At 44.3% G+C, this 16,975-nt stretch overlaps 1 protein-coding gene across 1 annotated transcript; it reads left to right on the top strand.

Annotated features, from left to right (window-relative positions):
- Positions 1-421: 421 nt before the first annotated feature.
- LOC310893109 (uncharacterized protein) lies at positions 422-15,434 on the top strand. The gene is made up of 7 exons (XM_083821670.1): positions 422-1,916; positions 5,414-5,549; positions 6,912-7,043; positions 8,405-8,533; positions 8,695-8,784; positions 9,438-9,595; positions 15,296-15,434. The coding sequence occupies exons 2-6, from the start codon at positions 5,457-5,459 to the stop codon at positions 9,567-9,569; spliced, it is 576 nt and encodes a 191-aa protein (XP_083677796.1). The 5' UTR covers positions 422-1,916; positions 5,414-5,456; the 3' UTR covers positions 9,570-9,595; positions 15,296-15,434.
- The last annotated feature ends 1,541 nt before the right edge of the window (positions 15,435-16,975 follow it).

The following is a 16,975-nucleotide window of genomic DNA, read 5'->3' as shown; positions in this document are numbered from 1 at the left end:
TCTGTTATCACGGACTGTGCTCTGGAGGTAAGGTGCAGAAGCTCTGAACGCTTCCTGACACACAGCGAACATTTCAGTATTTGCTACATCATGTGGATAATTAAATGTTGAGCAAATAGCCATTGCCTCTTACGTGTTTTGAGCCTGGTCCCTGCCCATGTCATCTGATGTCATGCTTTTTGCATCAGTAGAGAAGGTAATTGTTTCCTGTCCTATCACCACTTTATTTTTATTTTATTTATTTTTATTTTTATTTTTATTTTTATTTTTATTTTTATTTTTATTTTTATTTTTATTTTTATTTTTATTTTTATTTATTTTTATTTTTATTTCTATTTCTATTTTTATTTCTATTTCTATTTCTATTTCTATTATTTTTATTTTTATTTGCACTTTCTCCTTCGTCCTTTCTACTTTTGAAATGAAAAGCTGTAGCTTGCTTAAGTGCCGTCCGTGTGAAATTGGTCCACAACCTCCAACACTTTGTTGCCCTTCTTTGAACCTTTCCATTTCTACACCATCATTTTTGAAGGAGAAAACTGCCCAGAGCTTTCCAGGTATGAGCACACCCTGTACTTCTCCAGTGTACAATGCTGTCATCTCATCTCATCTGTGCTCTCATCTCTAAAACTTTCAAGCCATTCAGGTCAAGTAGATCAAACTGGACCAAACCGACCTTAACAAAGGATGTCATGTATTTATCCTAAGCAATGCTTCGTTGAGAAGAGCATTTTCTAGGAACAAGGAGACTGTGGAAAGATCACTCCTGGAACTTTCCCTTATTCCTTCTTTTCAATGTTGCTTACCACTGTGGCATTTCTGTGCCTAACTGTGATACAAGTTGATTCCTACACCATGCTTCGAGGTCCAAGCTCATACCACTAGGTGGTATTGCCCAGTTGTGTGCCGATGGCATCGGTTGGCCAAGAGGCTGCTGCTGAGCCACCCCTTGCCAGCAAGCTGGCTATGCAGGGCCCTCCCCCAGAAAGTCAGTGTTGGTTTGGAGGACAACAAAGACCATCCCTGAGCACAAATTAAGAAAGCAGCTGGAGAAGGGGGTCAGGATAATCCTGTAGACCTGACAGAAGAACGGGGGTAACATGTTCTCATCCTGGGCACTGCAAGCAGGAGGAACCACGTGTGTCAGTGGACTTCCAGATTTCTTCTGGTGACAGGGGAAGGGGGATGGCCTGGGCTCAGCTCTGGGCTCTGGAGAGCACATGATAGCTGCCACCAAGATTGGTTTCTTCCCTCACTTTGCTGTTCTCCTTCTTCCTGCTCGTCTTGTCCCACCAGACACCCACCCTCCTTCTGATCCTGGGTTCTTTGCTAGGCGGTGGTGCTGGTATTTACTTTCCCAGTGATTTATTTCAGCACAGTTCTGTTCTCACTGGGTTATAATCAAGCACCTATTTACCTTGCTAATTCAGCCCCACTTCCCTGCTCCCACCCCCACTGAGCCCTGAGCCCCCCCAGTTCAGCTGCAGCCCTGTCCCTGGAGGGACGCAGCTGCCCCTGCTCCAGGCTGGTGGCCAGTGGTGGCCCACGGTAGCCAGCTCTGCTGGGGACAGCCCTGCTGGGGGCTGGAAGCTGGCAGGGGACGGAGCATGCCCCATGCTGGCACAACCCTCTGCAAGCCCATCTGCCAAGCTGACAAGTCTCTGCTGAAGTACGTGAGCCGAGGCTTTTTAAAAACACATTTATAACTTGGCTACGTCTTCTGGCATCAGGGTGACCTCTCCGCCTTTTGCCAAATTTCAGACTCTTGCTCAAATAAACGGTTGCCTAATCTTGCCCTGAAAACCACAGAACCATTTTTACTGAAACTGCCCTCCCCTCCCCTCCTCCTAAAAGAAAACGGAGGGGGGAAAGAATCAGCCCGAGGCCAGTCCTTGGCAGAAGACATTTCAGCCTGGGTGAGTAACATCCAACAAACTCATGAGCAACCGAAAGCAGAATCTCATAACGAGAATTGTCAGGCGGTGGTAATTACAAGCAGTGCTACCAGCTCTATCTGTAATATACATCACCCAGAAAGAAAAGAGGGAAGTGCATAAATGGTAAAGATAATTTTATGTAACCCAAAGAGTTGGATGTGTGCCCCAAAGTGTCTGTTCTCATCCTAGTTCATCCATCGAGAGCTTCCCTTCGTTGCTTCTTGCCATCATGCTCTTCCTCCTCTGCAGTTCCTGCCATCTGGAAGAGCGTTCTCATATTCTTCTCTCTACTCTCTAATTTCAGCTTTCTGTTAAATACATATGTGGGGTCCCTTGTCTTTTGGTCTTACTTTTCTCCTCTTTCTGCTGATATTCATCTCTGCAATGGTTTACTCAACTCAGTTTAGAATATTTTGATTTTGTTTTAAAAGGTATTAAAAAAAAGGAGGCAAATCATCAAATATTTACGATCCTGAATACATTAATACTTTTGTCTTTCAGTGGACAGTTTATGTAAAGCTATTTCCTTATCATGAGGCATTATTTAAATTAGAAGAAGGCAAAAAAAAAAAAAACAGTTGCAAAAAATCATTGACATCTTAGTGTATAATAGCTCCATCTCCAAGAACCCCTTACTAAAATTTATTCTGTTCCCAAAATTAGAAGCACTAATAAATGCTTCATCCCTCCCTGCCTACTTTTTAATGATTATTAAACAAACAAAACAAACAAACAACAAGAAAATGCTAATGTTGCAGAAAATACCCGTGAGAAGCAAGGAAGAAGTATTAACTTACAGTTTAGCATAGAAGTGAGCTTCAGATAAAGCCAATTTAGAAAAACATAACAAAACAGCAGTCTGTAACTCACATCCGTAGACAATGAATCTCACTGATGCATTTCATTTGTACAATCTCTAGATATAAGCTTAAAAATAAGCTACTAGATAAGCATGGCATATTTGTGAGCGGATTTTGCTGCCAGCCAGGCAGTGGGAATTATTCACAGGTTGGCTCGCCCAGCCAGCTCTTGCTTAGATTTCCAGGGGGGTAACATCGTGCCCAGTCAGCTGGGGGGCGGATTGGGCCGTTTTGCAGTTGTAAATCCAGGAGACAGCCTTGTAAACCTAATCCGATGTCTTGCACAACCCAGGCTGTGGGGCTTCCCTGAGTGGATGTTTACTTAATTTAGAGCACGGTCTTCCTGAAAAAGGCCAACATCCAGGCACAGTTTTGTGGTAGCTCAAGGTACTTCACATGCTGGGCGTTATGAGCCCCCAGATTTTGCAGCCGTAATGTTTCAGACCACGACTAACCATGGGTGTGACTGGAGAGCCCTGCAAGTTCCCTAAATAGCTGGCGTCTTCTTAATGGCGATGAAGGCCTGCGATGTGCAGGCATCCAGCTGCTAGCTAACCCCAGCAGCTTAATCACAGTGATGTTAATGAGCACCTCTGTTACCCAACAGGAAAACGTTTTCCTCACCGGGATGCGAACTGTTCCACCTACTACAGATGTTAAAAAGGAACATTTGTCTTGAAAATAGCCGATTCCATTTCAGTAGCAGGCTCCTTTATGTAATTTGTTGTTAAACTAATTTCCAAACTACTAATAGGTTAAATCGGCTGGGTTTTCTATCAGTGAAAAATCTCTCATTTCCCACAAACTTTGAGAAGGTGGGACACATTTCACTGAGAGGTGTTTGCCTTCACACAGGTGCTGAGTCCTGCTCCAGAGACAGGTTGCAGGTGTCATTGTAAAGGTGCCTGAAGTGGAACTGTTGGAACAGTAGGAAAATCAGAGTTTTACTTAGAATCACAGAATGGTTTGGGTTGGAAGGGGCCTTAAAACTCATCCGGTTCCAGTCCCCTGCCATGGGCAGGGACACCTCCCACCAGCCCAGGTTGCCCAAAGCCCCATCCAGCCTGGCCTTGAACACCTCCAGGGATGGGGCATCCACAGCTTCTCTGGGCAGCCTGTGCCAGTATCTGTTTCCATGTCTACTTTCAGTTACCCTGATATTGGCTGGTGATTATGAGAAGCAGCTATGTAGGCTCAGGAGGAGAATGGTTAATTGCTCGCTGGTGCCTCCTGGGGAGGATCAGGGCCCAAAGAGGGGACCAGGTGACAGGCAGGTCTCCAGAAGAAGGGAAGGGACAGGGAGACAGTGAGGCTGCTGAGCCAGCTGGGTTTAGCTCTCGAGGTTGTATCTTCCACTGAAGTTCAGCAGGGAGATAAAACACTTTGCTACATCTCCAAAAAGTCCTGCAGTGTGTAAACCAGACCAAGGGCCTGATCTGGCCATGTGGCGACACACATAAGGGAGACCCGAGCTACGTATTGTATCCGTGCTTTTTAAAGCCTTCCTACTCCTTGTATGAAAATCTAGAGACCAAACTCCTCGGTTTCCTTAATGTCACTGCCACAGCTGGGCGAGCTGGAACAGTATCTTCATTGTATTCAAATGAATTTGTGGTCCTCGCTTTCTGTATTCCTTTTCCTATTGCTGTGAAGTACTGAGACAGCTGTGGGGTAGTACAGGCTCGCCTTTAATCAGCCTTGTTCCAAGGGAGGCCTGGGAATTGCAAGGTCACAGATGCTGGGTTGTGAAACTGCTGAATGAATCAGGCAGGAGCAGGTTTGTTTACACAGAAAGCTGGTACACAAACAGCTGGGCAGCGCAGGACGAGGAGAGATGAAATGCAGACACTGTGCTCCAGCCAGAACTTAGATCAAATATGCTTTCTAAACAAGCTCGGTAATAGATTTTCCAGATGTTGAGAACCAGATGTAAAAGATTATTTGTGTGCTTACAAATTGAACGTTGCAAAGTTGGACTTTAAGGAGCTTCCCATGCAGAATGGAAGCTGGATCCCGTCTTAGGTACCCACCTTCCCTGTGTGCAACGTTAGGAGGACTCAGCTATCTCAGAGGGATCCAAAACGCCAACATAAAGAGTGAGAGCTATCTGATACTAGGCTGTTTGGTGCGAAACCTCTTGGAATGAACTGGCAAGAAGTTCATAGCTTAACAGTTTGTGTTTCAGGGTTCTCACTGCCTTGCTTTACTTAGGGCCAGAGGAAGAAAGGCTCAGTCTCATTTCAGAAAAGGGAAGATGGTAGAGATTGTCATGATAGGGCATATTGCATGTAATTGAAAAAACTCATTTCATCTTCTTACTGATTTTGAGTAATTTCTGTGTCCCCATGTGTTCGGGTATCCAGTCCCAAGAGCTGTGGCAGTGCCCATGTGCAAGTATGATGTTGTGCTCTTGTGACTGCAAACTGGTGCCATCAGCAGAAGGAGGTGACCCAGCAGTGGCATCAGGGCCATCATGCTGACCTAGTAGTCTGCTGTACCTGGTGAGAATCCTCTCCTTGCTCTGAAGGATTTAGACCAGCACAACCAACAGGGCCAGACTACTGATTATAGATAACTTGGACTAATGCTGTGATTGATTTCCCTGTCTTCCTATAGGTAGCTGGGCTGTCCAGCAGCCAAGGACTAGAGAGTGCTGGACATGACTGCCTCATCTAGTGCAGGAGAGTGGCAGGCAGACAGGAGGTGGATTCTCCCAAACCAGCTTCCTATCAAACACAGAAACAGCTATCAGGTAAAACAGAAATGGTCTTAAGGGCAGGGAATGGAATTCAGGCCTCCAAGGTAAATGCTGGAAATATTAGGCTGGTAACAAGCAAAATAGTGGTCAGGCTCTTTCTTGCTTTCTTTAGATCCAAAACTAGTTGTCTTTGGCTGCATTATTTGGACTTAGGCACTCAAATTCTTACCAACAGCTGAGAAACCTACTGTCAGACCTGGCCCTGAGTGTTTGCTCGACCTCCAGAGGTGTGTGGGTGGGGTGAACGAGGGCAAGTACGCAGCAGAAGTTGGCTAGAACTGGAGGTTGGCACCCTTCAACTTCTGAAGGGGATTTTTTTCTCCTTTGCTCAAAGCTGAGAGAGCCTAAGATGGCAGCAGTTTCTTAAATGCTTCTATTTTAAGCAGGCTGTATGTGATAAGCAAGCAACAAACATGATATGAAAAGTGGAATTTGCAGAAAATGTGTAGTCTGAGCCTGCGCTTGTTCCAGGACAGCTCTGCTGCCTGCAGAGTTGCAGTCAAGTATCCCGAAGGATGCTTACCATTGCTCCAAGCTTCAACTTCTGATAGATGGCTTTTCAGGAGAGCTGCCTCTCCTTCCCTCCATCTCCTACACAGCCACGCAGGCCCTCTCTTGGACAGGGGCCAGCTCTTGCCGGCTCCGTAGGAGAGGACATGGAGACCCTGACCTGGGCCCTCCCGTGCGCGCTGCAGCCCATCGCGGCCGCCCTGCTGCTGAGTGCCTTTCCTTTCCTTTCCTCCCTCTCTTATCTCGGCAGACTGTAAACTCTCCAGCGCAGAGACGGCGCGTGCACTTCTGGAGTAGCACAAAGGGCTCTCTAGGCTGCAGGGTAATCCAAATAACAGATCCACAACTGATAAGTCACAAGAGACAGAGCTGGCCAAAGTTCTAGGCAGGAGTATGACAGTAAAGTATAGAGAATATCGGGGGGGGGATGAAGGCAGTTTTATCTAATTTAATAAACTATCTTATCTGGTACCAGGGGAAAGCAGCTCTTACGTAGCTACAGCTGCTACATGTCTTCATATATCTTTTCTGAAGAGCATTAAAAGCCGTTCAAGTCCAGCCAGCCACCCACAAGTTACTGCCCCAAACCCACAGAACAGTTGGGGTATAAGGAACACTTGGAGACATTACATGAACATATTTTTTTGCCTGTGACTAAGGGAAAAACTCACTTATCTATGTAACAGGGCTTTGATTTCAGTGGAGGCACACAGCTGGCAGAAAACAGTCGGCAGTGTCTGGGCTGCTTCTGAGGCAACTGAAATTCTGCATTATGAATTGATTTTACGTTTGTTTTTATATTACAGTCATACTTGTTTATTACAGATATCATGTTCGTGTTTTCAGGCGCAACTTTTCAGAAGTGACTTTCCAGACTCTGGAACTATGTGCGGCGTAACAAAACAGACTGATTTGGTGACAAGATGTACAAAAGTTTGCCAAGATATCTGTGGATACCATAAGAAGATGGGTGAGGAGGTACCAACTAATTCACTAATAAGAACTGTAGGGTGTTGAGGTTCTTGAGACCTCTTGCAAGTGATAAATAAATGAGCAGGGTATTTTTGTGATTAGCCACTGGGTTGCTACTGCTGAGATGCCACATGGGAAGGGTTTGGAGCACGGGTGGTATATGAATGCTGACTGGTGTGGGAGCTGGCGGCCACGCAGGGTCACAGGCTGAGATCCCAGAAAACATCCCCCAAAGACAGGAATCTAGTGTGTCTTTTCCAATATATGAGAAAGGGCTGTAGAGGGTGTGGGATGTATGGCCACAGCATTGGACTTGGGGTGGCTGGCGCTGCTCAGGGCTCCAGCAGCCAGCACCATGCCATTGCCTGCCCAGGGACACCTGGCTATCCAGTCTCAAAAATGAACTTTTTTTTTTTTTTTTTTTCCCTTATTTGTCCACTCGGTGGTGCTAAAACAACACCAGCCCTTTTTTGGCATTTTCTCACTGCTGTGCATCAGTCGGAGCGTCTGGTGTCTTTGGGGGACGTTCAAGTTCTGGCTGTAAAGATCTACCTCTGCAAAGTCAATAACCAGGAAACATGATGAGCTCCTGGGTCACTGCCCCGCACCTCAGCTCTCTGTTTCCTGTGGCATAGAGAAAAGCAACACAAAGCTCTCGGCATGCTTAATTACATAGCGAGAGATTAGCAAACCTACAATCTTTTTCTCTGCTGTTGATTATAATTTGATTAACTCAGGACTCTGCATTGTTTTCCAGGAAAAGTGATTGGGATAATGTTGCTACCAAAATTACTTCTGTTTTCAAAAAGAGACGACCAAAAGGAATTAGTGCCCCTAGGCAAAGTTTGTGGGAAAAAAAATAATAATAATAAAAAAAAAAATCTGCTAATCAACTGGTAAGAAAAAAAGATGGATTAAAAAGAAAAAACGAGTTTAATCTGCAACACGTGACTCACACATCTTGGTGTCCAGCGCTAAGCCCATCCCATGTGGAGCAGCTCAGAGTGAGAAGGATTGGGATTTGAGCAGCCAGGAAAGCTTCCTAACCCTAATTCTCAGAGTTAACATGAAAAATAGGGCAGGTGGATCCACATGTCTGAAGGGGAGGAGTCTCTGAAGCTAAAATTGGTGAGAAAAAAAAAGCATATAGCCTGTGACATGATTACAGTTGTTGTAGTAACTCTTGCAGCATACGCTGCGTGGACAATTGCAGCAGTATCTCTGGACTCTGGTTTTATGAAAATGTTCTCCAGATCCCCAGCAAGCCTCAGTACATGGGCAGCTAATTCCTTGCAGACAAGGCTGTACTTTGTTCTTCCTCTCCATACCAGTTTTTTTGTTTATTAACTTCCTGGCCTAATTTACAGTTTATGACTGCCGATGTGCACAGACCTGTTAACCGCTTATCTTCTGGTTGCGTGAGGGCCCAAGAACAGTCCATGCTCCAGGAGCATGGCCACATGGCGGGGACGTGGCCCGGATGTCCTCTGCACCGGGTGAGGTGACAAGACACGTGTGGGTGCGCTGAGGCTCTGCCAGGGCTGGGCTTCTTCCAGGTCACAAGCACGAATCTACCTGAACCCTGGCTCCTCTTGCGCTGCAAGTCAACAAGGCCCCATAACTTCTACTCTTTCCCCTTCTCGCTTTCTCCCTGTAGATGCAGCTGTTTGTGGCTCCCTGGTGGGATGCAGAAAGGGGAAGCATGGACCCGTGGCCTCCGTGGCCTCTGGCAGAAGGAGGTGCTGAGGTGAGGGCCTTAGGGTAGGGGAACACCAAGGGGAAGGCAAAGGAGCCAGCATCAGGCTGTGTCACTGCTCGCTCTTCCTAGCAGCTTTCCATTGAGGCGTGTGGTCTGCAGTGGCTGTGATAGGAACCCCAGGGATGGACTTTCCCCACTGACTACACTTCTGGAAAAGTAGATGTTCACAGCAGAAACACTCTGGGTCTGCAGCAGAGGCGTGCCTCCGTGCCGTGAGTCCTCAGCTCCACAGGCAGGGGAGATCCATCTTCAGGCCATGGTCTCTCCCACCCTTTAGCCTCAGAAGATGATTCCCACAAACTTTGAGGGGAATCCTGCCAAATCTCCTGCCCCCACCCCAGGGAGAGCTCAGTTCCCCAGAAAGCAATCTGAAACCTCATTTAGGATTTCACTGAAGCCTGCTTGGCAATAAAATCCCCCTGTTATGCTGCATGATAGATCGTGCTCTGGAAAACATGGTCCTTGGTGGGAAGAGCCAGATCATTTTGATTAACTTGACTACTTGTCTTGTGAAATTTGGCACCATGCTGAACCTCCTAAGTATGTCAAAAGTTTCTGTGTGTCTGGACCAGCCCGTAGACTGCTCAGCTTTCCAAAATCCTGATGTGTGAAACATGGTATTGTGCTGTGCTCCGCTGCAGGACTGCCCTCCGGAGGGGCAGCTCATCACCATGCCCTCTCTGCCCGTCCCAAACAGCCCAAATAGCAGGCACCAATCGCATTTTGCTTGCCAGACTTACAGAATGAGGACAAGATTGCAGAATTGTTGCTAATACATGAGATACAGCTGCCACGACAGGTGGGTACCTGGATTTTCACACTCCAAATGAGATGGTGGATGAGCTGTTTTCTCTAATTTCCTTCAGTTTCTCCTTTGGTCATGAATGAAAATGAGAGGTTTCTAAAGAAAGAGAGCTAACTCTTTGATTACTGCAGGTCAGAGCTGACAGAGCCAACAAGAAGCAGCAGCAGGGACAGCGATGCCCTGAGTTGCAGGGACGATGCCTGATGCTAAGTAGCCACAGAGCAGGGCATGCAGCTTCCCAGCCACCAGACCTCCTGGGCTGGTGTTTTATAAGCCCAGGCCTGCCAAATGGACATCTACGAATAGTTTTTACTGTCCTACTAGGAACATGTTATTGTTGTAGTTCATTCTGTGTAATTCTCCCAGTAAAACAACGACCCTTTCCAGATTATCTTCTAAAGAAAAACCCCAAAGCAGTGCATTTTTTAAAAAAACTAGCAGTTTGCTTCTGGTCCCCTGCCGTAGCAGTGAAAAGTTTAGTTTCATTTCCCTGCAGCTCTATCAAATCCTGCCCTCGATGAAACAAAAGTGAAAATGAACAGAAACAAACCCCAAGCATATTTGATCTGTTGTGTTTATCTGTAACTTCCTGCTGTAGGACTTTGTGTACCTTCTGCTAGAAGGTCCCTAGAAACTGCAGAACACCCCAGGCGGACCACGGGTCTGGTTCAAGGCAACAGTTATTGGGTTCTGGCCTGTTTATCCTACATACACCACGCACTGAAAAACACGTAGATCTGGAGCAACCATTGACTTACTACTTTATCATTTTCCCTGTGATGTTAGAGAAACAGAAGATTAAAACCAGATTCGTTTTTTGCTATTTGTCTGAGAATAGGCTCTCTAGCGACTTAACACTCTCACCTCCTTTGCAATTACAGAGAGAAAACATCATTTCAGGGTGGTTCGTGTAATCCATTTTAAGTGTTTTTTTTTGTTGTTGTTGTTGTTGTTTTTTCCCTTCTGGATTTAATGAAAAACACATTAAATGTCTTTAAAGGACCTTTTAATTTCCATTTAAAGACTGACCAGTTCAGATGTGTGTATCTCCTATATCTCTTGTATATATATCCTATATCTCTTCTGCATTTTACTGGATGATTCTCTCTTGCTAATTGCATCACTGTAACCTTTGTCCTTCTCCTGCATGAAATCCAAATTCTGCACTCTTTTTTGGTGTTTTCTAAGAGTTTTGCTGGTCAGCAGCTCTTTTTGTTTTCAGAGTTGCTGTACAATGTCTGCCTTCTAAAGCTTTCTGTAGCGCCTGTCATCATAGTGTCATATTACAGAAGACAAACGCACTTTGCTTTGCAGAGGCTTGTCTTTTGTCCTACTATTTATTGAGCAGAAGAAATTGGTTTACAATGAGTTTTGTAGCTTATCTTTGTCTCTGAAAAAGTGATGGTCTTTCTTGCTGGGGCCGGACAGACATACTGTAACGCGGGAGGCCTGACAACCTGCAAGCAATGTAGCTGACAGCCTGTCAGCTGAAGAGTCCTCGTGCGCAGCAACTGCAGAGATAACACAGCGTTTGAAAAACAGGATATTGTAGAAATGTGGGGGTTTCCTGCGTGCAGAAGATTAGCCTTGGATAGAAACAAACAGATTGGAGGGGGAAAGAGAGATTTGAAAGGGCAGAAATAAAAGAATAGCGCTCACAATATAAACAGATTTCAATCTACAAAGACTCGGCCCACAGGCCTACATGTCTGGATCAGAATTGAGCAGCTTACTATGTACATGCAACGTTTGACTTCAGAATAACTTCATTTTTCAATTACTCTAGAGGAGCCAGCAGAAGGGAAATCACTGTCATAACACTGAACTTGCTAAGGTACGAAATATCCTGCATCTTTTATAGCGACTCCTGCATTTTGGGAAATGCACATTCAGAAGCAGTAACTTTATGAACTAACTAGGCAGGAATACTGCCATTGTTTCCAAGTAAGAAATACATTAAAAAGAGAAACTCCTTCAGTCTTCGGTAGATGCCAAACTGTTATATATTCTCTCAGAGGAAGATAACCTGCTTAATTTTGGATACGTTCTCACAGTAGCTTGTTTTATGTTCAGAACTGAGTGTCCAAGTGAAGGAGATAGCGTTCTGGAGACCTGCAGCATGTCTTTGACAAAGCTCAGGCACAAACCGGGTTCACAGTGAGATACCCGTTCAGAGCTGTATCAGGAAGAGCTTCGAGATGGGATGAAAGGTAACTAGCAAGAGGGCCACTATCAAACCCCAAGATGCTGGTACTTTATTCAGGCCCTTGCATTTGGATTTTTCAGTGTGCAGGCAGTGCTGGAAATAATTCTGTGTGCGTAGGGCTTTGGCACGTTTGATACTGAGACACACGGACCTCCTCTCTGCCAGCCCTTAAGAAGGTAATTTAATCTCCACAATTAGCAAAGTCTGATTAGGGCATAGCACCTTGAATCTTGTCATTTTAAATATGTGCCTCACTGTCAGGATAAAGAGATAAAGAGAGAAGGATAAAGTCAGTCTCATGACAATTTTCGACACTCGTATTTTGTAAAATAACGGCAACTTAAAGCTGCAGAGGATGGGGCTTCTTATTGCAGATGCTGTACAAGCATATTTTACCAGCTTTCTTTTTTGCTGCAAATATTTCTTATTGCTTCTGTGTGTTAGGAATGGGGCGTTCCAGCTGAAAATGGTCTCTCCCTGCTGAAGATTACTCAACACAGTAACAAAACCCCTTTGCTCCTCCAAGGCTGCTGTATCCTCTCTCTGCAGCCCTGTGGGGTAACGAACGCAACAGCCTCCAGCTCCCTGAGCCAGCTGCTCTTGGTGCCACTCTGAATTTCTGGCCCAGGAATGTTTCTACTACAATACAGACATTTTTTTTCCTCCAAAGCTTTGTTCATAAAATAACTTGAGTGACCTTTTGGACTATATCACGAGTAACAACACCAAACTTTGGATAGCAGCCCCAGATTATGGTATTAGATAGAGGTCAAGATAGGATTTATTGCATAAACGGATTATCTGTTATCTGGGATATCTGGTACCAGCTGGTACTGGGATAGATGGACTTTAGGTCAGTGCAGCCACTGCTGGTTTCTAAATTCAGCCCTGTCAGTATGCTCTTTGTTTTCTGAGTCTGCGGTGGTCCTTCTGAATGAGCACACCAGCAGAGGAGCAATTCTCCTTCCTGCTCCACTAGGGGGGAAAAAAAAAAAAGTGATTATTCAGCATGACAACTATTGTGTGCTGTTCAGCCTGATTTTAACATCTGGTTTATGCAATCTTTTTTTTTTTATTTTATTTTTTTTTGTGAGAATATATCTGTCTGCCCACTCTACCCCAATAATTTTTCAGTTGTTTGATTTAATACCAGATCTGTGTAAACTTGATAGCAAACTCCAGCCCCTCCAACCCAGTTTTCTAGCCTTTTCACTAAATAGTAATTTATACTCACTAACTCAGCAACTACTGTCTTTTATCCCTCCTCCTGTTATACATACCCAATGGGTATCAGTGTGCAAGTTAATATTCAATTTGTAGTCACAATCAAAAAAAATACTAGCTTAACCTTTTGTCAAAGGTTCATCACTCTTTTTCCTCTCTTCACTATGCTTTTCCTTGTAATATCCTTGAAAATATTACATGAAAATATCATGAAAATATTACAAATTTAAAGTTTAAGAGATTTTTTTTTTCAGCAGGCCTCATTCCCTTATTTCTTTGATCCCATGTTTCTGCAAGTCAGTGTCTTCCCACTGCAGTTAATAAAGTGCTAAAAATACAAAGGGTTTACAGTAAAACTATGATTCTTCATATTTCTCAACATATTCTTAAGGAACACTGCAGAACGCTAAAAGGAAAAGCCCAGCTTCTCTCAGGCTGCAGTTTTACTACCATTTGTCAGCAGGATTAACATAAGCAGCCCCCACTCCTATTGTCAGATCCCATGTCTGCTACAAGTATTTGAGCCATCATTGTTCTAGTAGACTGTAGAGATGATTTATGGCTTGTTCAGTTTGTGAAAAGCATTTTTGTTTGTTTGTTTGTTTGTTTGTTTTAAACCACAGATCAGTTCCCAGCTGCTGCACTGGGAACTCAGGCACATAGCTCACATCTCTGGTTTTGCTTCTGGACTTATGGGCTTTATTTTGCATGTGGGAACATAAGGCTGAATTTCTTTGCGTGTAGGTTTTTGGAAGTCACTGATTTCCCATGCTCTGAAGTGACATTTGAAACCTCTGAATGGACAATACTCTTTCTGATGTCATTCTTTTAAACGGAACACTTCGTCGCAGCTGTGACCCACTCCCACAGTAAAGTGTGATGCCATCACATGTAGCGTGATTCACAAACCCCTTGTATATTCCTGAGCCTCACAGTAGTCTTAGTGGTAAACCTCCACAGTGATCTTCACAAAATCAAACAGTGTCACATCAGGCTCTCTTTTCAACTGAAGGAGCATTAGCATACAAGATTCCTTATGACTCTTTGCTGTGGTTTAGCACTGGCAGGCAGCTCAGCCCCACACAGCCCCTCGCTCTCCTCAGGTGGGTTGGGGAGATAATCCGAACGGTAAAAGTGCGAGAAGGCATGGGTTGAGATGCAGACAGTTTCCTAGGTAAAGCAAAAGCTGCACACAAATGTACAGCAAACCAAGGAAATCATCCACTGCTTCCCATCAGCAGGCAGGTGTTCAGCCACCTCCAGGAAAGCAGGGCTCATCACGTGTAATGGTTCCTTGGGAAGACAAACATCATCACTCCAAACGTCCCCCCCTTCCTCCTTCTTTGCCCCCCATGTTATTGCTGAGCGTGACACCATGTGGTGTGGGACATCCCTTTGGCCGGTCTGGGTCAGGTCCTGGCTGTGTCCCCTCCCAGCTCCCTGTGCACCCCCAGGCACCTCGCTGGCAGGGCAGCACCAGGAGATGAACAGTCCTTGGCTCTGTGTGAGCGCGGCCGTGCAACAACTGAAACATCCCTGTGTCATCACCACTATTTTCATCAAAAATCCAAAACACACAGCACCCTACGAGCCCCTATGAAGAAAACGAACTCTATCTCAGCCAAAACCATGACACTGCTCAAGAATGTGAATAGCAATAGTTAGTTCAAGCAAAGGGAACTAAAACCCCTAGAGAAATTTTTGTATTACAACAGCAGGAAGTAACTGAGTCAAAGTAGACAATCTGCTGTTTAGAAAGACAGCACCTCTGACGGAAGCAGGAATGAGGAGCCCTGAATTTAAACAAGTCAACGCAGCTGAATAGCAGCCTTTCGATTTCCTCGATGTACATGTAGTCCTCTTTCCACATAAACTTGGTTTCTTTTAGCCCAGTCATCTCTGCTTTGGCATTTTTCAGGCTCTTTTCTCCTGCTGAATGTAAGGTTTATTAAACCATCAGCAGAACACAAATGTCTTCCTAGAAGCCAAGAATAAAACTTGGGAAAGCGAACAGCTTCTCAAATCTAAAAAGGGAACTGAATGCAAAATTTACCAAATTTTCCTGTGACTCTCCAAGCAAATAACAATGAAAGTTAGTTTTTTATTGATGTAAAAGCTTCAGCTTATTCAGTGTGGTTCTGATATATTCTTGAGACTAATTATGTCTTGTGGGAGAAGTTCTTCTTTGCACTGAAAGTGATGAAATAAAACCCACAACAGATTTAGGCAAACTTTAACATTTGTTCTTGTGCTCCGTTGTGTAGGAGGATGTGTAAAACAGAACTGTCTGGCTGCACAGCTAATGGAAACTTTCTGGATGGTGAATCTACTGACCTTCAGTATGGGAGCTGCAAGATGAAGTTTCTTTTTTTTTTCTTTTTTTTTTTTTCTTGAACATTAGAGGTTATTACAATGAGTCATGATACCCTTACTGTCTAGATATGATATTTGTCCTTTGTGAGATATTTGCTTTTATTTTGTTTTGCTATGTGCCCAAATGCAGTTAATAAAGTCTTGTCACAAAATTAAAGTAATAGTTATTGCTGGTCTAGACATAGGTGCCCTGTTGCTGTGTTTAGTTGGAGTGAAGTGGGAAGCAGTTTGCATTCACTCAGATTATCAAAACATAGTTTGTCTGATGTCATGTCTACAAGATGTCAGAACTGCTCTGCTCTTGGGGTTTGGCTTCATTTCTAAAACAAATAGGTCCTACTACTTTATCTACAGTAAATATTCTCTCCCAGTCTGGCTTTTCCTAAGTCGCCCTTAACATCTGCTGTTTTTCTTTTTTTTCCTATTCCATCATTATCCTCCTCTAATATTTTGAAAGAGCTGATAAGCCACATCTTCCAAAGAAAATTTGCTTGCTATTTTTTTCTGGCATGTTAATGGCCATCTTAGATCAGTTTAGCAGACAAAACCTACCTCTTTACTGCTGGAAAGGGGGTGACGCTACCAATGAACTGTGAATGGCAGCTACTGATTCAAAATAAGTAGCATCAGCACAGCTGCTAGAACAATCTCCATAGCAGCTTTTGATACCTTTCGGAAGCTGAAAAGTGTGGACACTAGCTGGCAATAACTCTTCTTCCTTTTTAATACAAGTACGGAGTTTTATAGGTGGGTTTAGATGAGTGGAAGAGAAGGTATGGGAGTCTCCTTCACTGGTGGAGCCGCATGGCTCCCAGACGAAGCACTGTAAGGCCTTGGAGAAATGCTTTCTCACTGCTAAAAGCAATTTTGGAATTTAGATACTTTCATTAGTTTCTATAAATTGACAGCCAAGCAGGCTATAGGTATGCTATAGACATGGTTGAAGTAATACAAGCGATGTTCTAGGGAGTACTTTTTCTTCATCTAACAGAATGTTTTTCCCTAAAACAAAAAAACAAGTAGGGGTCCATTCTTGGCTAAAGACCAGAGCACTATTACTGAAATTGCAGATTATGTTGTATCTCATCCTTGGTAGCACAGACATGATGAATTTACTGCTTTGAGCTGCTTGTATCTCCAGAAAACATCTGAGAGAAAATCACTGTCAGTATCCGAGCATATCCAGAGTGGGTATCGGTAAAGTTGAAATCCTAGTGAGGTACTCTGACATAGTCACTTATGGTGGTGAAAAACTAGGTTACAGGTCCCCTGGAATTTAAGGGAGAGCAAAGCAGTAGCAATGGAAAGGCAAACAACAGTGTGTTTTTACCCTCCCCCCTTCAGGGATGTTTAGGCATGTTACAGAGGCACCATTAAAGCAAGATGTTTTAATGCTGTGGAAGACGGTGAACTGGAGAAGGAATCAAGAGATGGGTCCCAGCACGGACAGACATTCATCAGGCCTCCTGGAGAAGATTTCTGGATGTGCAGTCCTATCAGCTGCTTCCTGGCCTGTCTGTCCTACTTATTGCTGGCATTCATCATGCACTCATGCTGCAGGCTCACCATGT

Source organism: Anser anser (assembly GCF_964211835.1).
Source record: "Anser anser genome assembly, chromosome: 1".
Lineage (NCBI taxonomy): Eukaryota > Metazoa > Chordata > Aves > Anseriformes > Anatidae > Anser > Anser anser.
Note: the sequence above shows the minus strand (reverse complement) of the source record. Positions and strands in the feature narration are given on the sequence as shown.